The 23541-nt window shown below is 54.5% G+C and overlaps 9 protein-coding genes across 9 annotated transcripts; 6 read left to right on the forward strand and 3 right to left on the reverse strand.

The window, feature by feature from the left end:
* Positions 1–1220: 1220 nt before the first annotated feature.
* Positions 1221–2016, forward strand: BX661DRAFT_188417 (uncharacterized protein; the record flags this gene model as incomplete). Its single annotated transcript, XM_051537421.1, has 1 exon — positions 1221–2016. A coding segment is annotated over exon 1 (332 nt), but the record flags the coding sequence as incomplete, so codon positions are not given.
* A 467-nt stretch (positions 2017–2483) lies between these two features.
* Positions 2484–5231, reverse strand: BX661DRAFT_67851 (uncharacterized protein). Its single transcript, XM_051539406.1, has 2 exons — positions 4858–5231; positions 2484–4734 (listed from the first exon to the last, which is right to left on the reverse strand). The coding sequence occupies exons 1-2, from the start codon at positions 4906–4908 to the stop codon at positions 2524–2526; spliced, it is 2262 nt and encodes a 753-aa protein (XP_051388918.1). The 5' UTR covers positions 4909–5231; the 3' UTR covers positions 2484–2523.
* A 699-nt stretch (positions 5232–5930) lies between these two features.
* Positions 5931–7605, forward strand: BX661DRAFT_207609 (Prenylcysteine lyase-domain-containing protein; the record flags this gene model as incomplete). Its single annotated transcript, XM_051538665.1, has 2 exons — positions 5931–6534; positions 6577–7605. Exons 1-2 carry the CDS (start codon positions 6010–6012, stop codon positions 7603–7605), a joined length of 1554 nt encoding a protein of 517 aa, XP_051388919.1. The 5' UTR covers positions 5931–6009.
* A 1444-nt stretch (positions 7606–9049) lies between these two features.
* Positions 9050–9478, forward strand: BX661DRAFT_146403 (chromatin-remodelling complex, RSC SWI/SNF subunit Rsc7/Swp82; the record flags this gene model as incomplete). Its single annotated transcript, XM_051533164.1, has 1 exon — positions 9050–9478. A coding segment is annotated over one exon (429 nt), but the record flags the coding sequence as incomplete, so codon positions are not given.
* A 1100-nt stretch (positions 9479–10578) lies between these two features.
* On the reverse strand, positions 10579–12548 carry BX661DRAFT_67870 (uncharacterized protein). Its single transcript, XM_051539407.1, has one exon. It carries the CDS (start codon positions 12317–12319, stop codon positions 10637–10639), a length of 1683 nt encoding a protein of 560 aa, XP_051388921.1. The 5' UTR covers positions 12320–12548; the 3' UTR covers positions 10579–10636.
* Positions 12549–13787: 1239 nt separating this feature from the next.
* On the reverse strand, positions 13788–15067 carry BX661DRAFT_207611 (uncharacterized protein; the record flags this gene model as incomplete). Its single annotated transcript, XM_051538666.1, has 3 exons — positions 13788–14356; positions 14603–14914; positions 14963–15067. 3 exons carry the CDS (start codon positions 15065–15067, stop codon positions 14213–14215), a joined length of 561 nt encoding a protein of 186 aa, XP_051388922.1. The 3' UTR covers positions 13788–14212.
* Positions 15068–15615: 548 nt separating this feature from the next.
* On the forward strand, positions 15616–17423 carry BX661DRAFT_146411 (2,3-bisphosphoglycerate-independent phosphoglycerate mutase; the record flags this gene model as incomplete). The annotated part of the gene is made up of 2 exons (XM_051533166.1): positions 15616–15849; positions 16131–17423. The coding sequence occupies 2 exons, from the start codon at positions 15616–15618 to the stop codon at positions 17421–17423; spliced, it is 1527 nt and encodes a 508-aa protein (XP_051388923.1).
* Positions 17424–17808: 385 nt separating this feature from the next.
* Positions 17809–18444, forward strand: BX661DRAFT_200733 (uncharacterized protein; the record flags this gene model as incomplete). The annotated part of the gene is made up of 1 exon (XM_051538445.1): positions 17809–18444. The coding sequence occupies one exon, from the start codon at positions 17809–17811 to the stop codon at positions 18442–18444; it is 636 nt and encodes a 211-aa protein (XP_051388924.1).
* A 680-nt stretch (positions 18445–19124) lies between these two features.
* On the forward strand, positions 19125–23507 carry BX661DRAFT_194632 (phosphoribosylformylglycinamidin; the record flags this gene model as incomplete). The annotated part of the gene is made up of 3 exons (XM_051537895.1): positions 19125–19364; positions 19491–19797; positions 19897–23507. 3 exons carry the CDS (start codon positions 19125–19127, stop codon positions 23505–23507), a joined length of 4158 nt encoding a protein of 1385 aa, XP_051388925.1.
* Between the last annotated feature and the right edge of the window lie 34 nt (positions 23508–23541).

Below are 23541 nucleotides of genomic sequence, written 5' to 3' on the forward strand. Positions count from 1 at the left end.
GATAGTGGCTTGAAATGTGTGTTGGGCACCACATATGTATCCATTTTTATTTTAGGCACTGTGGGTCGGCAAATTGCACAGCCTGTCGAGGTTTCTTTTTTCCAGACTTTGAGTTAAACTGAGTATATTGTTAGAAACTAGTTTTACAGCGTTGGGGTTGACTTTCCCTGTAATACCCTATTGTCGTCTGATTAGTGGGCCTTTGTGGACAAGGTAGCCGCTATCATTGGTTTTGTTGCATGTTCCAGAGCATTTCACCTATTGACCCCATTCAGGCTTAATAACGGTCATCCAAATTATTATCATTGTTTAATGTCTTATCCAACGCTTATCTTGCTGTTTGTGCGGCCTTGGCTTGTTTTTACCTTGTATGTGATACAAGAAATTGCGGCTTGTCTCCAGCGATTGATTAATGAATCAATCGCTAGTTAATTCCTTGGATATATGGGAATTAATACACACGCATAAATACCAATGGATATGAACAGTGGAGGCTGTTCATCCTTTAGCTTTCTTTTAGTTCATTTTAGTTCAATATATATATTTATAACATAACACTCTGTGTCGTCTGCATTTGTCATTAAAAACTCGGGGGCTACAGATTACTTGTTGGCATGCGGCAGATGAACACAGCAATTAGGGATTATTCATGGCCGCTGCCTAATATTGGCACTCTACTGAGTTTGTGACATCAATTATTACAATGTCATGTGACAATTGCAGTTGTGAGATTGCGATTATTTGAAATTGTGATTATTTACAATCACGATTTCTATTTAATCTGTTGATAGCTTTGAATAGATAAACGGAGCTCTTGAAGCTCCCTTTTGGTGGATTTTAAATCATAAATATATTACAGATAAACTATTCTTATTACAACAATAGTCATTAGTTCAGCTATCTTTTCTTAGTTAAGATATATATATTCTATTCAAGACACTAATCAGTTGTTTAACACACATGGCTTACCAGCACCATACTCCAATAGTGCGCCTAGGCGCTGGTGCCAGAGACAAAAATCGCCAATACATGCCACAAGTTCTCTAGCTGTATGACCTTCGCCAGCACAGCCAGTGCCACAGTTGCATCCTGCAATGTGCACAGACACCAGAGCGAGTGCAGAATCAGCTGGTCGGTGTATGCATACTTGCTTGGCACCAGCCTGCAACACGGCCAATGCACCAACCCAGGACTTGCTGTCAGCTGTGCCTTGCCAAGGCTTCGCGACACAAACTCATGCAGAAACCCAATGCCCCATGGGGACATGCCCTGGTCATCCTTGCAGATACACGCGGGGATGACATCGACAGCGCCCAGCTCCAGCAGCTGCACCATCTGTGGATTTGCCATCTCCATTGCATTTTCTTCTGCTGCTGCCAGCCGATATGCTGTGAGAAAAGTACACAGCCACACGAGACTCTCCACCGGCATGCGCAAAAGCTCAAGCTCAGACACTGACTGGCGTGCGACACTGAGCAATGCAGACAGAAATACCAGGTCGATTATCCGCCGGTGGTACTCGGTACGCAGCGCAAACTGCTTTACCATGGCTGCACATACCAACACAATCACAGAGTCTGACTGCTGCCTCTGCTTGCTGCTGCCTCAAGCCGAGCTGTTGGCTGACTGCATAAGTGTTTTGCTGAGCACCTCAAGCAGCCTGCCGCCAGCTTCCTGCTGCATGTGCCGTCAGCCCAAACTACCCTGCCATCCCACTGCAGTGTCATTAGCAGCACATGCAGCAACACAACTGTCCTCAACCAGTCCCCCCTCTGCTGCTGAATTGCCCTGATCCTGCACAACTATCAGCTGCAGCACCTCTCACCGCATAGCCGTATCGAGCAGCAGCTCAGACACAGTATCCAGCAGCTTAAAGTTTTCTGAATTCAGCGCCAATTATCCCAAGGAATTAACCATTTCGGGCATCTGAATGTCCAATTCTGCCTCATTGTCCGCACTCCCTTTTGGGATTATTGGTCCTGGAATATCAGGCGTGTCGCTATTGCTGTCTTTGGCTGTGTGCAGCAGAAATCTAACTCATACTGTGATTGGTCTAAAAGATGCGAAAGTACCCGGTATGTGCCGAGTGCTGCTCCGACGCCAATTGCAAGGTGGTACCAGCTATCGTCTATGCTAGCAAAAGAATATTGAAAGGGTGTAAAAAAGAACAGTAATTTGTTAATTACGAAATGTGAATTGGAAAGGAAAGGAAAGGAAAAATAAAGAAAGAAAGAATAACGTTAAATTGAAATCATTTGGCAAAATAGCAAAAATCGAAAATTATGGATGAAATCAACCATGTTCAAGTAAAATTGGCCAATGTGCGAGTTTAAAAGTATGTTGTTTACAGCTAAAGTGATCGGCGAAAGGTGATCGGTGGGTTGGTGAATCTGTAAATAAAAGAGGGACAGACAAGAGTTTTAATCTTTATTAAACGTGAAGAAAAAATGAATAGAATGTATAATTTTATCTTTTGCAGTTAATTTTTGGGGTCGTAAAAAGATTTATTAAAAACAAAAAAACCTAAAGTGCTAGCTTCTTGAATGACCCAGCGTTGATCTCGTCCTCAGCTGGTCGCTTAAACTGGCCACTATCCTCTTTGAGGAGCTCAACCGCCTTGGGATGCATAAACCTGGGAGCAGCATCCCAGTTAGCCTGTCGTTTAAATGTACTGTCCCACCAGAGCTGGTGGCTAATGTACTGGTTTCCCGGTTCAAATAAGAACCGGCGCATTGAGTGGAATAGGTTCCTGAATATCTTCCCTGGATTTCCTATCCCAAACAATTCCAGATACTTTTCCTCAACCATCATGATGCTGTACCGACTCAAAGCCAGGCTTTGGCTGTCCAGGAACTTGAACCCCTGAACATCATCCCTCTTAGTGTCAGCTGGGCGCACTGCGTCCATAACGACATAGAAAACACTCTCCATGTCGTCAAGGATTCCCCGGATGGGGCTGCTGCTGAGCATGGGAATTCCCATGAAAAGCGGCGTCCCTGTAAATGGGTCTTTGGCCACCTCCACCTGTCCCACTGTTGTCGCATTGAACCCCCACTGCTCGGCAACCTCAATATGTTTAAGTTGGGTTGGGCCAGTGTCCTCAGTGGGATCCTCAACAGCATCCTCAGCGGCATCCTCATCAGTCTCCGCATCAGTGTCCTCATCAGTGTCCTCATCAGTGTCCTCAGCAGCATCCCTAGGAGCATCCCTGGCAGCATCCTTAGTAGTCCCCCAGCCAATGACCTTGGCACAGCCCCAGTCAATGACATACACCTTGTCGTTTTTGATGCACACATTCCCTGCTGAGATATCCCTGTGCAGGACACCAGTGTCATTTGCCTGGGCAAGGCACAGGGTCAGCTGCTTGACAAAGCTAGGAACTAGCTTGCGTATCTCCTTTTTGGTCTTGACTTTCAGGTACTCGGCCATTGACTGGCCGCAGTACTCCATGAGCACAAACTCCAGCCGGTATCCATTGAGGTTGCTGATGAGCAGGCCCTTCGAAAAGATCTTGGGGATACATTCGACTGGTCTCTTGTTGAGGATGGCGTATGCGGCACCCTCGGGCAAACGATTGACTGGGGTCCAGGAAAGCTTCAGCACAGCATCATGCTTCCCATTGAATTTCCCCCTGAATAAATGGACATGGCGCCCAACCATGTATGAATAACGCGCTATTGTCTCCTTGATACAAAATAGAGCAGCGCCATCCTTGACATCCTTGACATTCTTGACATCTTGGGAAACCGAGTATAAGACTTCGATCTTCGAATCGCCCTTGCTCTCCACATCGACTTCCTGCGAAAAAAAGAAAGAGTCAGATTCCTCTGAGACATCGCAGAAATGCCCGAAAATGTCCGACTCAAGAGTCAGCAGGAACCAGAACTGCATGAGGCATGACTGAATTCTTTTAGCTCCATCAGACGTCCAATAATTCGTATCAAAGCATAGCTCGCCGAGCTCGACGATGTACAGTTTGTCACGATAATATGCGTGAAGCGTCAGGATGTGCCCATGGAGGTAGAAGACAGGCGCAAACGTGCGGGTTGCCTGCTGATCATTAAGTAAATGTCCATAATCTGCGAGCTGGCCACGAGTATCCTCTGGGGTTCTAATGGGGTTTGGATCCATCTTGGCCTCGAGTATAGCATGGACGGAATGAATGTCACGTCTCTTGTAGTTGTGATAAAACGCGATATCTGGCTTGTGCGGAGTGCCTAGTATAGCATCACTCTGATGGTCCTTCAGACTAACCCTGCAGTCTGGGATTGGAGTTCCGCCTGCTGGAATATCTTTATTTGCGACACGAACTGCATTGCCCATCGCGTTGAAGAGGAGGATAAAATATTTGACCAAGCGAGCTTCCTTAGCCAACCCGATCAATTTCCCCGAGTTGCTTTTGAACACATCAGCAATGGGGAAATCGCCGAACTCTTCAACAGGGCGATCTGTATTGGCTACGATGCCTTTGCTATCAGCCACTGGCGACCCCCTGGCTATGCTGAGGAAGAGATCAGGCCAATCCTTGATGAAGCGTTCATACCGCTCCTTCACACCCAGCGATTCAACAAAGGCATTGAACAGATAGTTGTGTTTTATGTTATCGCCGAGACATTTCAGCAGCCGCTGACGGCGCCTATCGCGTACTTCGGGGGGCTCCGATTCCCCAGGTGGCAGTTCCTCCTTTTTTTGATTTTTCGAGGGCGTTTGGATAGTGCCGCCTGTCTTGCTGTTCTAATAAAAAAGAAAACAAAATGTTTTAAATTAGCGTCCGAATTTGTTTTATATGCACGCAGAATAAACAACAATAAATAATTCATCAATATCATAACAATCCGTTTATATTGAAGTACTTACGCCTATTTGATTCGGCGGGGTCTTATTCGGAGGAGCTAGCTCAGACATCATTGAGAGAAAAGGAAAGGGAAATAGAAAGAGAGGGGAGAGGGGGAGAGAGAGAGAGAGTGTGTGTGTGTGTGTGATAAGCACTGAGGTATGCTAAAAGTAATGGAAAATTGAGGAAAAGAGCAAATCGAACGAAATAGTGCGAATTGAGAAAGAAAAAGCAAAGGTTAAAAGTAGAAGCAAAGGTGGAAAGTTGCAAAGATGAAAATTTGTTGCGATTGATTGCGACAAAAACAAAAAACAAACTTTTTTAATATAAACAAAAAATTTTGAGCTTCTCGTTGTGCTTGCATTTGGTTGGCTGAAATATGGAAACAAGAAATAATTATATTTACGGATTAATTTCCAATCAGCATTGTTCTTTTTCCTTGCGCATTGATTTTGAGCTTTTATTGCTTCTTTTGGGAGTATGGTGACCCCGCCATTCACTGCTGTAAAAAAATATACTTCCATGACGCATACATTGGACCAGAGATACGGCTATGCTCCATTGCCTGGCTGCCAGGCCAATTGAGACACAGAGCCACATGTTTCATGTGTCCACGACGGGAGCATAAAATTATGAATGCGAGAGAACTTTCACTTGGGTCTTTAAGACCCAGTCGCAAGCTCACTTGGCTGAGACAGTCAATATACTCCAGGTATATTGAACACCGATATAGATAACATATTGGGGAAACTCAAAACCCGTGTGGACGCCCACTACCAGGACAAACAAGTTGGAACCTGAATATGAGGCATGGCTGGAAGGAGCTAACAGAGAACGTTTGTCATTTTATCAAACCATAGAATTTAAAATCTCTAGTATAATTGGCACCCACAAGGGGCGTTGTTTGGTACGCATTCGGTGCTTTCTAATTTTTCATTTAATTCGTTCCAAAATAATATTCAATTTTCATCAAGGTCGGTATAAATAGTGACAATTGGTTAACCAATCCAATTGTATTGTCGACGTCATCAGGCGTCCAAATGTCATAATGGATGTTGAGGATTGGGCATGAAATGGGAAGCACTTTTGTTGTCGTTTTTTAGTCCCGATTTTTCATTGTATTTTTAATATTAATTTGTTTTGGTTTATACAATTGGCAAGTTATATTATCTCCTATGAAACTGAACTTGAACTTTGGGTTATTTGGTGTCTGCATTTTGCTTTTTTTCGGGGCGGCAGGCAGAGCACGGCGAATAGCCATTATTGGAGGTGGCGCGGCAGGAGCGGCGGCGGCATACTTTGCACAGGAGGAGCTCATTGGGCGCGGTGAGGCTCCGGCCATAATTCACGTGTTTGAGCGAGATCAGCGAATTGGCGGGCGGGCGCACTCGGGCAGCGTCGAGTACAGCAACCAAACACTCATGTTTGAGATTGGTGCGTCGATGTTCATTGGCAAAAACCAGCATCTCGTCGGCCTGGCGCGCAAGTTCAATCTGACGCTGTGTGCGCACCCATGCACGCTGGGCGCAGCGACAAGCGGCTCTGTCGGCGGCATCTGGGCACTGGGTGCGTATGGGTTGTGGGACCCGCTCTCGGGGGCGGCCGGTGGGTCGTGGGTTGTGCGGCAGTGGGCGGACCACAAGTCCCGTGATGCGCTGCAGATGCTTTGGCGGTACGGCGGAACGGGTGATCTGACGCAGGTACGCATGCGCACACAGCAGGTTGTTGACGAGTTCATGCAGTCGTATGCCGACTTTGGCGACCCAGCGCGTGGCGCGTTTGCGTCCTGGGACGACTACGTCAGCGACAAGCCGCACATGCAGGCGTCACTGTACTACACGGCGGCTGAGTTCTACAGCAGCGCGGCCAATGCCATCGGGCGGCGCCTGCTAAGCGAGGTCGTATCACTGGCCACGCGCATCAACTACATGCAGGATGTCGACGCTGTCAATGCGATGGGTGCGCACATCTCGATGGCCGCAGAGTCTGACGCCGCATACTCGGTGGCTGGCGGCAACTGGCAGTTGTTTGTGCGCATGCTTAACAGTTCGGCCGCGCACGTGCATCTCGGCACCACCGTCGACGACGTGCAGCGCAGCAGCAGCAGCGGCAGCGGCAGCGGCTATCGCGTCAGCTTTGTCAGGGACGGCTCGGCTGCGGCCATGGACTTCGACTCGGTCATTGTGGCGGCTCCACTACCCCTGGCCAACCTGCGTGTCCTGGACGGGCAGCGCCAAAAAGACGCGGCCGCGGCCTACGTCACCATGCACGTCACGTTTGCCATCGGCGTTCTGCGCGGCGACCTGTTCCCGGCCGACTCCAGCGGCGAGGCTCTTCCGCGGCTCATCGTGACGCCAAAGCACACGACCGAGCCGTTCAACTGCCTGTCAATCCTCGCGTGCCTCGACTCGGCGGGCCGTGGGTTGTGCGGGCAGCGCGGCGGCACGGTGCTGGTCAAGATTTTCTCGCAGGCCCCCGTCGACCTGGCGCGCGTGTTTGCACGTGTTGAGTGGCAGCGCTCCCATATATGGGATGCGTACCCACGGCTGCACCCACGCAACGGCGCCGCGTACTCGAACCCGGCTTCTTCCGATATGTTTCGGCTCAGCAGGCCGCGGCTTCCGCCGATCGTGCTGGACCGGTCGGGCAACGGCACCAATGGTGTTTATTACGTTGGCGGCATGGAGACTCTGTTCAGCACCATGGAGTCGCAGACCGTCGCTGCCAGGCACGTTGTGCGCCTGGCCCTGTTTGGAGAACACTGCGAGTGAGTATTTTTTTGTGGAATGAGTGAAAGGGATAAGATCTTTTTTTGTTTGGTGCCACTACGCGTCTTTTGTCGCTTGTTTCAAGTTTTTTTTGGATGTGACTTGCTTTAATATAGCACGTTTTTTTTGGGCACTCGCATTCTTTCAAGTGCTGGCTGTTTTTGGCACACGCCTGTTGGGTTGCATTGTCTTGATTTAATTGACCGTCAAGCGAAATAATAATAAGAACAGTGCAGTGATGCGCTGCTTCTGAGTATTGATTTCCTTTTCTCTTTTTCTCCAATTATAATTATTTTTCTTTGCCCTTTTTCTTTTTATTGCTCGCAATAATAATTTATTCAGCAATCCCCTTCTCAATCCTCAACCTACCTCTCGCACCAGCGTGCGCCTCCTCCCGCTGCTGTTATTCCAAGCAACGCCATTGTTAATCCCAACGACAACAATACGCCGCAAATCTCATTTCCTCCACCTTCTCGACATCACGCCCTTTTAAATATTCTGGTCTGTTTATTTTTCCTCCATCGTTCAAATGCCGACTATGCGTCGCAGCACCCGCGCCTCAGCCGTTGGTGTCAACAGCAGCAGCAGCCTTAACAACAAGAACAATCAGCAGCAGCAGCAGCAGCAGGAATCCGAAGAAAGCACGACAGCAGGTAATTACCACGAAGACGAGGCCGCTGCCAGCAGCGAGCAAGCAGCTGAACCAGCAGCCACGCGCTCAAAGCTCAACGCCTGGTCAACGACGTCCTCGCCCCTGTCCTCTGTGTCAACGCCAGCGAGCAACATCACCACAGCACAGCAGAGACAGCGCGGCCGCACACGGCGCCAAACCATACGCGCACCCACAGCAGCAGCTGTGGCAACAGCAGAATCTGCCGATGAGGACTCAGTTGACGAGCTCCTTTCTGAGGCTGCAAAAGCCATTCGCAACCAGGTCACCAATGGTGAGCTTTCGTCGGACGGCGCAGGAAGCAGCGACGGTGGGCCAAGCATGAAGAAGAGGCAAGGGCCTGTGGATAGCGTTGATCACACACCGGTCAGAAAACACCGCCGTGTGGCCAGGATGAGCACGGGTGGGAGCAGCATGCGCAGACAGGCTAGCCTGGCAGCCACTGACGATGAGCGAGGAGAGGCCACAGAGCCGGAAGGAGAGGCTGAGGCCGAGGCCGTCGGCGATGACCGCGCGTCGCAGGCTGTGGTGTCGGGCAGCGGCGGCACATGGTGGCCGGGCAAGCGCGGCCGCCCGCCAAAGTCGGTGCTTGAGCAGCGGCGACTGGCCAAAAAGAGTGCTGCGCGGACGCCGCGCGCAGCCGCCAGGCGTGGTGCTGCTGCTGCCGCCGCCGCCGCCGGGGACGGAAGCGAGGACGAGGACGGCGCTGGTTTGGCTGTGCTCGAGACGCCCACGCGGCAGCCGACACGCAAGGCCAGCCTCAGCGCGGCTCTGAGCATGCACGTGCCCCAAGGCGGCCTCGTCGCGCCAACTGCCACTGTCAGCTCGTCGGACGACAGCGAGGACGAGGCCGACTCGGAGGGCGAGCGCAAGATCGACACGCTGGGGCAGCTGCTGGGCGGGCGCGAATTCATCTGCCCAGTGGTGACGTCGCCGTTCCGCAGCAACCCACGGCGCCAGTACATCCTGACGATGGACTGCTGCCGCTTCACGGGCGCGCGCGACTCGTACATGCTGTTCAAGCAGCACCCGCGTATGCGGCGCGTCGAGACAACGCAGCGCGAGCGCGACATGCTGGCCGACAGGCGGCTGATCCCAAAAGTAACGCGGTTCCGGCCGATCGCCATGATCACGGCGCGCACGGCCTTCCGCGAGTTTGGCGCGCGCATCGTCAAGAACGGCCGCTACGTCACCGATGACTACTGGGTGGCGGCGCGGCGCCAAGAGGCCAAGTTTGCTGAGGGCGCCGTCGTCGCCAACATGGGCGTCTACCACAGCGTCATGGCCGCCCACGCGGCCGGCATTACGCCCGGGTCGACGCGCAAAGCCCGGCGCCTGACGCCGCTGCGCTCGCCCGAGTCGCCCGCCGACGCGCTCGGCCCGGCGTCGCCAACGCAGCCCGGCGCCGTTGTCAGCAGCTGGGCGCAGATCCACGCGCAGCAGCTGATGCCGCCCTCTCAGCTGCAGCTGCGCGCCGGCGCGGGCGCGCTTACCATGGCCACTGCCTTTGAGAAGGCCGACGCCGGGGCCGGTGCTGACGCCGACGCGGCCATTGCGCGCCGCAAGCCTGTTTTTCGCCGCATCCGCGCTGCTGAGACCGCCGAGGCCGCCTTCGAGCCCGCCGCGGCCGCGCACCGCATGCACTTTGACGACCGCGGCTTTGTCGATGGGCTGTCGCTGGTGCAGAGCCTGGCGGCCGCGTGGCCGCGCACGGCGTCCCTGACCAACAGGCTCAAGCAGCGGCGGGCAGACTCGGCGGCTGAAGCCACAGCCGATGCTGATGCTGGCGCCGAGGACCTTTTTGGCCCAATGGCCTATGCGTCGGCCAAGGCGGCGCGCGAGTTTAACGCCGCCACGCGCATGTGGCGCGAGGACAACGGCGGCACATGGGTCGACCCGCACACAGGCATCCGCCAGGTCCCGGCTAATCTGCAGCCAACCGCTGTGCGCGCCGAGCGCGTCGACGCGACGTGTTCGCGCTGGCGCCGCACAGGCAGCACCCGTGTCGACGCGCTGGTGTCGTTCACTGACGCGCCAGCCTTGGCGACACCGGCTAGCGACGCGTATCCGCTGGCGCTGCTGCCTGGACAGTTTCAGAGCTCGTTTCCCGTGCATCACACGCGTTTCGGTCAGACACAGGCACAGGCACTGACCTCGTATTCGAACTTGTGGAGCAGCCACTGGACTATGCAGCAGATCTACGCCCAGCAGCACCGCAAGCTGCTGCAGAAAAGGCTAGCCCAGTGAATGTGCACTTGCTTCAGGCATTTTAAAACAACACCTAATAAAGTATCATTCTCATTCTGACACCTACATTGTCTATTGTCTATTGTCTATTGTATATTGACCATGTTTGCACACACATTACATGTGCAGCAGCCTCGCCAGCCAGCTGCTCTTCTTGTCCCTGCTGCTGGCGTACTCGGGGTTTGTCCGTGCCGACAGCTGCGACCTGCGCACACGCCCGTTGACTGCATGCAGCATGCCGCCGCCGATACTGTCTCTGGCGCTTCTCGCACTATCTGCGCTTTGTGCGTCTCCGGTGTCCCAGTTTCCAGCCTCAAATGACACGACAGCGCCGCTACCGCTGCCATTACTTGGCACTGCCGCTGACCCGCTGTCAACAACAGTTTCGATCGATATATGCGGCACCCGGGCATGGTCACCAACCAGCATCTCCACCATGGCTGCATCAACCACAGCTTGCTCGGCAATGCGCAGTGCTCCCTGGTTGTTGCTTATTGCTGCTGTGGCCATTGCCCTGCGCCGACTTTCTTCGATGGCTGCAATGGCATCGTCGTCGCTCAGGAGTATATTCAGCATAGGCATCGACTGCGTGAATGTGCGTGTCAACTGCACAATATCTCGCAAAATATCCGACTCTACCTCTGCCGCTGACTCTGTCGGTAAGGATGTCACTGAGGGTATTGGCCCAACACCTGCGCTACCGGTGTAGTCTGCCTGCTGGTCTGTCTGCTGGGCCCCCAGATCTGCGGCAACGCTTCTTGCCAGTATCGTTGCTGCGTTCTGCAGGACATAACCAGATGCCGAGCCGAATATTGTGTTGCCTGCCGCTGCTGCCAACCGCGTAGCGTACGAGCGGCCATACTCCGTGTCTGCTGCAATGTCCCTGTACACTGGTGGCAGCACTGTGGGAAAATCCAGCGCCAGAGACAACGTCAATGGTAGGACTTGCAGTCCACCACCCTCATCTGATGACATGCTCTCGTCTGTCGTCGAGACTATGGATACTCTCCTCCTTTCCCCCATTGATTGCTGATCTTGGTGCTGATTGTCACTTGTTTGCATTGCGTCGATTTCAGCGCGAATGTCTTCGGGGATTGAGCTGTGGACGGATGGCGGCGGCGGCTCGTACACAGGCAGTATTGAATCTAGCGACTCCATCGACTGCTGTCTGCCACGCCTACTCATTTGCCGACCACCAACATTGTGGTGCCCTACGGATCCCCCTCTCCTCGCCCCACTACTGCTTGGGACTCCCAATAACCCACTGGCCCCAGGCTCATTAATAACGTAGGCCAGGTGGCCGCGATGCAGGCTGAGCCACTGCCACACGCTCTGAATATCCACCCCCGACCGACACAACAACGCAGTAACCGGACCCGGACATCTTCCCCTTCTGTCTTCTCCCTTTGACCGCATCAAATAGTTTGTTCGCTCATCGACCAGTGTAGCCGCTCTAAACGTAATCATAACATAGGACCTCTCTCTTCCTCCTCCTCCTTCCATTATGGACTCGTATGCTTCCACGGCTACGTTTCCTGTCCAGTCACCTCTGACCGACTGCTTGTTGTTTATCACTATATACGGGTGTGTACTCATCCATGCGAAAATGTATTGTAGCTTATTGGTGCCTGTTAATTTGCTGCTGCTGCTGCTGCTGAGAATGGCGTAGGAGCGTTGTGCGTCTACTTCGATCTTGTTTGGGTATGGACAGAGCTCAAGTCGTGGCGGTTTGCGTTTGAAAACTTGTTGTGATGAAAAATAGGTTGGCGGAAGGTAACCTCGCGTAATCCCTTCAAACATTTACTTTTGTCTATCTATTGTTTTTTGACAGTAATATAATTTTGTGCTTTGCTTTGCTTTGCTTAGTTATTGTCTGTGTGCGAAAAATTATATATAAAGTTTCATTTTTTAAGAGGAAAAAGCGGATTGATTGATTTAATTTCGTCGCGATATAGATGATAACAACAGCAACTAAAAAAGCGTGCTTATAAGGAAGGTATATTAAGCAAAATGTCAGCTGAAACGAGAAAAAAGGAAAAAGGAAAGAAAAGAAAAGAAAAGAAAAGAAAAAGTGCTACCGCACCATTTATCAAAAATAAATTATAGAAATTGGAATATTTGCCTGTAAATCTATTCTAGACGAAGCAGGCGTTTGTATATCTATGTTTGTATGCGTGTCTCTGCGGTGGCATTGTCAGCTTTGTCGTGTGAATCAATTAAGACATTGACATAACATCAAATGATAGGGATATGCCCACCTTTTTATTTTATTCACATTTTAACAAATAAAAAATGATACCCAGCATTTGTGCGCATGATCATCAAGCCACCACCGCGTTCAAAAATAATAAGATGAATGTATAAAATTGATATAAAAAGAGTGTATACAAAAAAAGGGAAGGGATAATGACATAATAGAAAGCTACAATAATTTTGGCTGCCACAGTAGCTTTTATCGATCAGTTGCTGGAGGGCTTCCTCATGTTGTTAGCCTCAACACATAAAAATTTATGTCACGAAAAAATTGTATTCAGCGCGATCTCAAATAGTAAATCGGAATGGAAATTGACATATATGCTTACATTTATGAAATTGAATGTGTACTAGAATGAGTAAAAGAAATAATAGTACTAGAGAAAATAAATGAAAGAACGGAAATAGAATATATTTATATTTATATTAATTTGCTCGTCGAAAAAATGTGAATGAGTGACGGAAAATGAGACAGCAAGATGTAATGTGAGTTCACGTGTATGTATCATTTACCATTTGCAACTGTCAAAAAATTTAGGGCATCTCAGCCGACAATCACAGATGCGCCAATGCCTCCACCTTGATATTATTTTATTTTATTTGCGAAATTTCACCGGGCCACACATTTTTTTCTGCAATAACTATAGCCATCCAATTTGTATAGTCTGTGCTTACAAGGAATTTACTCGGAACCCCAAGCGTGCCCGTTTTTTCATTGCGCATCATTGAAAACAGGCGCAACGCCGGAGATTTTTTCTCACACCAATGTGTTCCTAAATGTACCTTGTCCTTCATTTTCACTCTTCTTTTTTCTTGTTTATCTGCAAAATTCTATCGCATTTCTGGTGATTTCGGTATTTGTGGCCATGAAGAAAATATATTTTGGCTTATCGTAAACAGCTGATGTTCTAGAAACATGTGCGCATATTTTGCGCGTGCATGCCAATATATTTGTGTACTGACTAGCCTCATACAAAAAAGTGTTACTATTTAAATGTTTCTCATGTGATATGCGTGGACAAGAAAAAAAGAGGAATTGTATGCGCACATAGCGCAAATAAATGCAATGACCGCCCTTTTCCAGCTATATAAGCATTTGTTCAAAAAATCTGTTGTTGCTGGCGTTTGTGGCAAGCGAAACCATTCTGAGATTATCCCGGCTGATCTCTAATGCCTATGATCAACAGCATGGCATGGTGGGGTGTGCTTTCGCCGCAGCAGTACACAAAATGCTTTGCTTTGCAGAGTACGCAATGCTGACGCATTAAACATTAAATATTTTTCTGTGCTTTTGTGGTTTTTCTGTTGCTGTTGCTGCTGATCAATTAACCAAAATGATCACAAAATAAAGGAATAAGACAAGTATCCTGCAAAACAACATTCTTCCCACGGACTGCATAGCAACCTAAAAAGGGTTTAAAACCTAGTGGCAATGGACCACTATGGCTGACGATACCATTCTGTTCGCTGCTTCTTTTGAAGAGAAGAAGGGGGGACAGATTGATTCTTGCGCACAAGCTTGGTCTTGGTCTTGGTCTTGGTCTTGGTCTTGATCTTGGGCTTGAGCGTCACTGTAGACTCGGGCTAAGCCGACTCGAACAGTAACTTTATGCGCAAGAAACGGGGAGGACGATCGTCTGTAAGCACCAGGGCATTAAAAATGACGCAAAGCTTTAGCACCGCAGCTATGTCACGATTCCACTTCCGTCTGCCTGATGGCACTTTTTCGCCGTCCTCGATCTTGGTTCTGTTGGCCCTGAAGGTTTACAGGCAGTCTTCCATTGTGCACTAGAGCAAGCCGTGGCATAAATTTTGGCAAAGTTTTTCTACCTCTGGAATTGTATTAACGCCTGTTGCGGCTACTTGCTGCTGCTGACCATTCTGCTGGTCCTGCTGCTGCTTTTGTTGCTGCTGCGCGGCCAACTCATCGCGCATCCTCTGTCTGGTTTTGCGCTCAATTTTGCCTCGCGACCAGCCGCTCAGCCTGACAATGCACTTGAGATTATCGGCGGGCTGGATATTGATGTACTGCTCCTGATTTCGCTCAGTCAGCTCATCCCGCAGCTGCCGCTTCACCTTGCGGGAAATCTTTCGCTTAGACCAGCCCTTTTGCTCCCCTATCCACCAGATGATATCAGCAGACTATGGGCGAATAGGCATCCATCCACTGGTTGGGACTCTGCTGCACACCGCTAATAATAGATGCGGCATCGACGGCAGTTTTAATTGCAACAGAAACGGCTGTGACTGCTGCTGTGACAGAATCAGCAGCGGCAGTGGTTGCGGCTGCGACATAATTGTATGAACATAATAATTACATCGTTAAACGCCACGCTCAACCAACAGCCAAAGCACCAGTCAGACACAAACACTAAATACCCCCCCGCATCCTCAAAAATCTGAACTTTCGCTATAAATGTCTGGAAATTCTAAAATACATTATTTACGCTATATAGTGTAATGCAGCTTGGTTAAAAAAAATCACTGACAAAAATAAAAGATCGAACATGACATTTTTCTTATGTCATGCAACTCGCGCTATTTTTTGTCCACAATTCCACTCGCCCGAGCGTTATTTTTTTGCTACTGTTTGGGATTGGGGGAGAGGGCCGATTCCGGCCTCAGCCTTTGGCCCAGACAAGCATAGCGCAAAAATATAGAAATCACTTGTTATTTCTTGCGCTTAATATCATTTTTGTTTATTTATTTTCAAGTTTGAATTCTAGCCCTCTTTCTCTCTCTTTATCTTTTTTCTTGCTTTTGTTTTTGTTCTTGCAATTTCAAATTCCCGCATACACTCACTCACACACCCACTTTTCTCTATTTAATTTTCTATTACAACAATGGTTGAGAAGGCTTGTCTTATTGTCATCGATGGCTGGGGTATCAACGTCAACAAGGACGCCAAAGGCGATGCCATCCGTGACGCTGAAACGCCCGTCATGGACGACCTGGAGAAGACGCAGGGGTTCACCTCGCTCGCCGCGCACGGCCGCGCAGTCGGTCTGCCGGCCGGTTTGATGGGCAACTCGGAGGTCGGACACTTGAACATTGGCGCTGGCCGTGTTGTTTACCAGGTAAAAACTCGATGTCAACCCACTCGCCCGTTATCTATGTTAGGCAGCCTTGCAGTCCTAAAAAACTGTTGTTGTTGAAGCTGTGCATTCATCATGCATCGTCCCATTTGGGCGCTGCCCATCGATAACAGATCTGATGGCAACGCTGATAGCCCATTTAATTTATTTTTCTCACCCCCAACCTGACTGAGACAGATCCATTTCATGACTGACCCAATCCACAATCCGCACTCTACAATACAACACACAACCCGCCCCGATTCCTTCTTACTATCGTTTAGGATATTGTGCGCATCGACCTCGCGCTCGAGGAAAAGGAGTTCGGCACCATCGAGGCGATCAGCAACACATTCGAGAACGCCAAGGCCACCACAGGGCGCCTGCACTTCTGCGGCCTGGTCTCGGACGGCGGCGTGCATGGCCACATCAAGCACCTGGTTGGGCTGCTCGAGGCTGCCAAGGAGGCTGGCGTGCCCGAGTCGTACGTGCACTTCTACGCCGACGGGCGCGACACCAGCCCGCGGTCGGCCACAAAGTACCTTAAGGAGCTGCTTGACGCCATGGCCGCGCTCAAGTACGGCAAGATCGCCACGATCGTTGGGCGGTACTTTGCCATGGACCGCGACAAGCGCTGGGAGCGGGTGCAGATTGCGTTCGACGCGATGACGCAGGGCACCGGCGAGAAGAGCAGCGACCCGATCAAGACCATCGAGGAGCGCTATGCCCGTGACGAGACCGATGAGTTCCTCAAGCCCATCATCGTTGACAGCGACGGCGTGGTGCGTGACAACGACTCGATCTTCTTCTTCGACTTCCGGTCCGACCGCATGCGCGAGATCTCGCAGGCGTTCGGCATCAAGCCGACCCCGTTTGACTCGCGCGTGCCCGACGGGCTGCACATTGCGACGATGACGCAGTACAAGGCCGACTTCCCGTTCCCGGCAGCGTTCCCTCCGCAGAAAATGACCGACGTGCTGGCCGAGTGGCTGGCCAAGCAGGGCGTCGCGCAGGTGCACATCGCCGAGACCGAAAAGTACGCGCACGTCACGTTCTTTTTCAACGGCGGCTCCGAAGCGCAGTTCAAGGGCGAGGACCGCGACCTGGTACCGTCGCCACGCGTGGCCACGTACGACCTTCAGCCGGCCATGTCGTCGTGGGAGGTGTCCGACAAGGTCGCTGAAGAGGTCGGAAGCGGCAAGTACCCGTTCATCATGTGCAACTTTGCGCCGCCCGACATGGTCGGCCACACCGGCGACTACGACGCGGCCGTCGACGCCATCGCAGCCACCGACAAGGCCATCGGCAACATCTACGAGGCCTGCAAGCGCCACGGCTATGCGCTGTTCATCACGGCTGACCACGGAAACGCTGAGAAGATGATTTCGGACGATGGACTGTCGCCGCACACCGCGCACACGTGCTCGCGTGTGCCCTTCATCATGGCCAACAGCGCCCGCGCCCGCTTTGGCGCCGACGACGACAAGCACGCGCTGTGCGACGTCGCGCCGACGCTGCTCGCATACATGGGCCTGGACATCCCCGAGAGTATGACTGGCCACTCGCTGCTGGCCTAATAGGAGGCTGGGCTGGTAAATCTAATTTTCAAATACAATTTTCTAACCATGATCAGTGGACAGCTGGGTTGCGCGTGGGTGGCTGAGACACGCTAATGCAATATGCAACGTGTACCTTATAAGCGGGTGGCATGTAAAGCACGTGTGTTTTTTGTGGGGAAGGGAAACAGTGCTTGGATTGAACAAGTATGATCCAATATAGTGATTGATGCAATTGCAATTGCAGTTGCGCGGTTAAAAGCAGCGCGCAAGGCCACATCAAGCGACGAAGCGACGAAGCGACAAAGCAACCAAGCACGCCTCCCACCTGCCATCCCAATTCGATATTTCATTTACAACTGCACTTACATATTTCCCCCATTAATTTTCGCCTCGTCCAAAAGTCATGCCGTTCAAGCTGTCTGCCGCCCAATCCGCCGTCGTCTGCATGGCGCTGGCGCTCAGCGGATCGCTGCAGCCGGCCACCAAGGCTTCTGCCGAGGCAGCCACCGGAGCATGCGCTGCCCAACATATTGTCGAGAGATGTCTATCGACGCAAGGCCTGGTGTTCGACCAGTGCGAGTACAGCGACTGGGCATGCAAATGCCAGGTGCAGACGGCACTAGTGTCCTGCTACAACAACTGCCCCGACGACCAGGGCCGCATTGGGCCCGAGGCCCAAGTCGCTCTGTATTGCAATGCGGCCACTCGCGTGCAAGAGGCAAAATCAGCAGCCAGCTCGACCAAGTTATCCGTGACCGCGAGCCCTGCCGGCAGCAGCCGCCCTGAGCAGACCGCCACTGCCGCCAGGAGATCGACCATAGGCATTTTGCCGGACCACGCGACTGGCGCAGCGCAGAATGCCAAGCCATCATTGGCGGTGCCGGCGAGTGGAAACAACAATGGCAAGGCGGGCAAGCCGGAGGCGCCGAAAGCCACAAAGGCGCCGTCGTCAGTCGAGAATACTGCTGGATCAGCAGCCAAAAGCGGAAGCACTGCCGCCGCTGTTGCCGTCGCAGCAGCGTGGATCATGGTTGCGTAGATCTAATATTTCCAAATATACAAAGGTAATGCGGTACTATTCCGCATGCGCTCAATAGTAACAGCGCTTTCACATAGACAAAGAAAAAAGGATCAGGGGCTCTGAGCAAAGAGCAACGAGCAACAAGCAAAGAAACAGCCAGCGTGCGCAGAGCGACAATGAGATTGGGGGTAATATAATATGCCTGTTCGTTGGCGCGGGGAACAAAGAGAGTGCAAATATAAATAAAAACTGGGAGCTTGCATATGCGCGATCTCCACATGCACGCGCTCGGCAGATGCAATTGGCTGCTCCGAAATCACTGCCCAGTCGGCAATAGCAACAAAAAAAAGAGAGCTAAAGACGCTGCCGCTGTGCCTTTATTTGGCGTTAATGCCGAGCTAAATAGGAAACCAGCTGTTAACGCACGATTGCACGAATGCGTGCACTCTTATCTATTTTGTCGCTGCAGTGGTATTTTGCACGCATTTGGCCACATATCACGCTTGCTACCGCCAGCCCCTTTCGTGGTGGCCTTTCTTCTCTTAGCTGTTATCACCAATTCCTTTTTTCAGTAATAGTTCGACTCACACTCAAATAACAAAAATTGCCTCTCAGCCTCCCTCTCGACAAGCAAGGGCCTGCCTACACACACAAACACGCTAGTACTCTCACATATTCACATATAAATATACGCAAAAATGCCCATGCTAGTCGTCCCAGGTAGAACCTCAGCGCTGTCCGACTTCCGTCTGCGTGTGCTGACCGAGAAGCTGCCGTTCCCGCCGGGCGCCGTCAGCGCGATCCACACCCACTACGTGCACTTCATCGACCTGGCACCCGAGTACGCGGCCGAGAACGCCAAGGCGCTCTTGGACTCGGCGCTCAGCAACCACAGCCCCGTGGTGGCCAACGCTGTCAAGGGCGAGACCGTCGATGAGGTATGGGCGATCATCGCCACGCTGCTGCGCGCACCCGGCGAGACGGCCGCGCCACGCGCGCCGATCATGCTCGTCGACGACCATGACGCGAGCAATACGGTCGACGACGACGGCGAGCCCCTCAAGCGCAACGAGCGCGAGATCTGGGTGTTGCCGAGGAGCGGCACCATCAGCCCGTGGTCGTCCAAGGCCACGGACATCTTTGCGCTCTGCGGGCTGGGCAAGAGCGTTGTCCAGCGGGTGGAGCGCGGCGTTGTCTATCGCATTGCGTTCAACGAGGCTTACAAGATCACCATCGAGCACCTGGCCGCAGACAAGCGTATCATCGACGCGGGATCCGACCGCATGACGGAGATCCTGTATGGGGGCTGCCCGCCGGCTGCAAGCATCTTCCAACAGGCCAGCGCGCGGCCCCTGCGCGCAGTACCCATCCGTGAGGCGTCCAACGACGCGCAGCAGCAGCTGGCGGTGCCGATCGCGTGCATCGAGAAGACCAGCGCGACCGAGACCATCGAGACTGCGGCCGGCCTAGAGCAGCAGCAGACACGTGCCGTGGCGCTGCTGACGCGCGCGAACCGCGAGCTCGGCCTGGCGCTGGCTGAAGACGAGATCGCGTACCTTGTGGCAGCGTTCCTGGGCCAGCATGCGGCGCGCGAGAGCATTGCCCGCAACCCGACCGACGCCGAGCTGATGATGTTTGCGCAGGTCAACAGCGAGCACTGCCGGCACAAGATCTTTGGCGCGACGTGGACTATCGACGGCCAGGTGCAGACACAGTCGCTGTTCGACATGATCAAGGCCACGCAGAAGGCGCACCCCGAGCACGTGCTGTCGGCCTACTCGGACAACGCCGCCGTCCTGGAGGCCTACGAGGCCGAGAGGATCCGCTCGTGGGCGCCTGTCGCCGCCGACAAGCAGCGCTGGGCGCTGGAGGCCGCGCCCGGCGGCATCCACATTGTGGCCAAGGTCGAGACGCACAACCACCCGACGGTCATCTCGCCCTTCCCAGGCGCGGCCACCGGCACTGGCGGCGAAATCCGCGACGAGGGTGCCGTCGGCGTCGGGTCGCGGCCCAAGTGCGGCCTGGCCGGCTTCACGGTCAGCGACCTGCGCGTGCCCGGATATGCCCAGCCGTGGGAGGCGGCCACGGCAGACGTCGGCTTTCCAGCGCACGTCTCGTCGGCGCTGGACATCATGCTCGAGGCGCCGCTGGGTGCGGCCGCGTTCGCCAACGAGTTTGGGCGGCCGGCAATCCTCGGCTACTTCCGCACGCTGCTGCAGCGCGTGCCCACAGCTTCGACGTCGTCTTCAGCGCTGGATCTCGCCCTCGACGAGCCCGATTATGAGTGCGAGGTGCGCGGCTTCCATAAGCCCATCATGATTGCCGGCGGCATGGGCAGCGTGCGCGCCGAGCACGTGCTGAAAACGCCCTTTGCACCTGGCTCGCAGCTGATCGTCATGGGTGGGCCGTCGATGCTCATTGGCCTCGGCGGCGGCGCGGCGTCGTCCGTGGCCGGCGGGTCGCAGGCAGCCGAGCTGGACTTTGCGTCGGTGCAGCGCGGCAACCCCGAGATGGAACGGCGCTGCCAGATGGTGCTCGACGCGTGCACGGCGCTGGGCAGCAGCAACCCGATTGCCTTTGTGCATGACGTCGGCGCCGGTGGACTGAGCAATGCGCTGACCGAGCTGGTGCACGACAGCGGGCTGGGCGCCGAGATTGAGATCCGCGACGTGCCCTGCGCTGACACGTCACTGTCGCCGATGGAGATCTGGTGCAATGAGTCGCAGGAGCGCTACGTGCTGGCCGTCACCGCGCAGCAGCTGCCCGTGTTCACGCGCATTGCCAAGCGCGAGCGCTGCCCCTTCGCCGTCGTCGGCACCTCCATGGCCGAGACGCGGCTGCGCGTCAGCGATCGCTCGTCGGGAGGCCTGGTCATTGACCTGCCGATGGACGTGCTGTTTGGCAAGCCGCCACGCATGACCCGCGACGCCGACTCGCTGGTCGCGCCGCGCGTCGCCTTTGACGCCAGCCTGGGCCGCTACCTCGGAGGCGGGCCCGCGCTGTCGGTTGCTGGCCGCCTCGCTGTGGCCGTCGACCGCGTGCTCAGGCTGCCCTGTGTCGGATCCAAGTCGTTCCTGATCACGATCGGCGACCGCTCGGTCACCGGCTTGGTCGCGCGCGACCCGATGGTCGGCCCGTGGCAGGTGCCCGTCGCCGACGTTGCCGTGACGGCCAGCAGCTACGAGCCGCACGTGCGCTCTGGCGAGGCAATGGCCATGGGCGAGCGGCCAACCCTGGCAGCCATCGACGCTGGAGCCGCGTCGCGCATGGCAGTCGGCGAGTCCCTGCTCAACCTGGCGGCCGCGGCGGTGCCGGACCTCGAGTGGGTCAAGCTCAGCGCGAACTGGATGGCGGCAGCGTCGCACCCGGGCGAGGGCGCGCGGCTGTATGCGGCCGTGAGCGCGCTGAGCGTGGTGTGTCAGGAGCTGGGCATCAGCGTGCCTGTCGGCAAGGACTCGATGAGCATGCAGATGCAGGGGGCCGGCAGCGAGCGCGTCACCGCGCCCGTCGCGCTGGTCGTCACGGCCTTTGCCGCTGTCAGCGACACGCGCGCGACGCTGACGCCACAGCTGCAGCCGCGTGGCGCGCTGCTCTTTGTTGATTTGGCCGGCGGCAACCGCCGCCTGGGCGGGTCGGCGCTGGCGCAGGTCTTCAGCCGCCTCGGCGCGCATGCACCCGACGTCGCCGATGCGGGCCAGCTCAAGCGCTTCTTCAACGCCATGCAGGCGCTGCGCCCGCACGTGCTAGCCTACCATGACCGCTCGGACGGCGGCCTGTTGGTGACCCTGGCCGAGATGGCCTTTGCCGGCCACGTTGGCGTCGACGTTGACCTGGGCACGCTGGCCGGCGACGGCTCGGACGCCGCCGAGGTCATCGGGACACTGCTCAACGAGGAGCTCGGCGCCGTGCTGCAGGTCGCCGAGGAGGACGTCCCGCTCGTCACCGGCGCGCTGCTGGAAGCCGGAATTGGCTCGCTGCGCATCGGCTCGGCCGGGTGCACAGACGCGCTGGGCGCCGATGTTGTGCGCGTGCGCTGTGGCTCGGAGGTGGTCTTCGAGCGCTCGCGCGCCGAGCTGTGGGCGGCGTGGGCCGAGACGTCGTTCCGGCTGCAGCGCATGCGGGACAACCCGCACTGCGCCGACGAGGAGCGCTCGCTGCTGGTGAACGACGCCGACCGCGGCCTCAAGTACGCACTGACGTTCGACCCGGCGCAGACGGCACAGCTGGTGCCGCGCGACCACGAGCTGCTGGCGGGCGGCGCGCGGCCGCGAGTGGCCGTGCTGCGCGAGCAGGGCGTCAACTCGCACGCCGAGATGGCGTACTCGCTGCACCAGGCCGGCTTTGCGGCCGTCGACGTGCACATGTCCGATGTGTTCGGCGGCGCCGTGTCGCTGGCCGACTTTGCCGGCCTGGCGGCCGTCGGCGGCTTCTCGTACGGTGACGTGCTGGGCGCTGGCGCCGGCTGGGCCAAGTCGATTCTGATGTCGCCGGCCGTGCGCGCGCAGTTCGCCGCCTTCTTTGCGCGCGCCGACACGTTCGCGCTGGGCGTGTGCAACGGCTGCCAGATGCTGTCGAACCTGCGCGACATCATCCCCGGCACGCAGAGCTGGCCGCACTTTGTCGCCAACGAGAGCGAGCAGTACGAGGGCCGCGTCGTGCTGGTCGAGCCCGTCGCCCAGGCTGCTGCCGCAAGCGTGTTCTTTGCCGACATGGTTGGCTCGCAGCTGCCCATTGTCGTCGCGCACGGCGAGGGCCGCGCGACCTTTGCCGACGACGCGGCGCGCGCGCGCTTTGTCGCCGAGGGCCTGGCCGCTGTCAAGTACGTCGACCGCACGACGTACGCGCTGAGCGACGAGCGCGTCGCGTACCCGATGAACCCCAACGGTGCCGACCTCAACCTGGCCGCCGTCACCACTGCCGACGGGCGCGTGCTGGCCATCATGCCGCACCCCGAGCGCGTCGTGCGCACCGACGCCAACTCGTTCATGCCCGCCGAGCACCTGGCCGCCTGGGAGCACGGCCCCTGGGCACGCATGTTTGTCAACGCGCGCCGCTGGCTGCTGGCCGCGCAGCGGATCTAGGCTTAACTTTTGATTTTTGATTTTGATCTTTGAT

Source organism: Kickxella alabastrina, assembly GCF_025024165.1.
Source record: "Kickxella alabastrina strain RSA 675 chromosome Unknown BX661scaffold_31, whole genome shotgun sequence".
In the NCBI taxonomy this organism is placed as follows: Eukaryota; Fungi; Kickxellomycota; class Kickxellomycetes; order Kickxellales; family Kickxellaceae; genus Kickxella; species Kickxella alabastrina.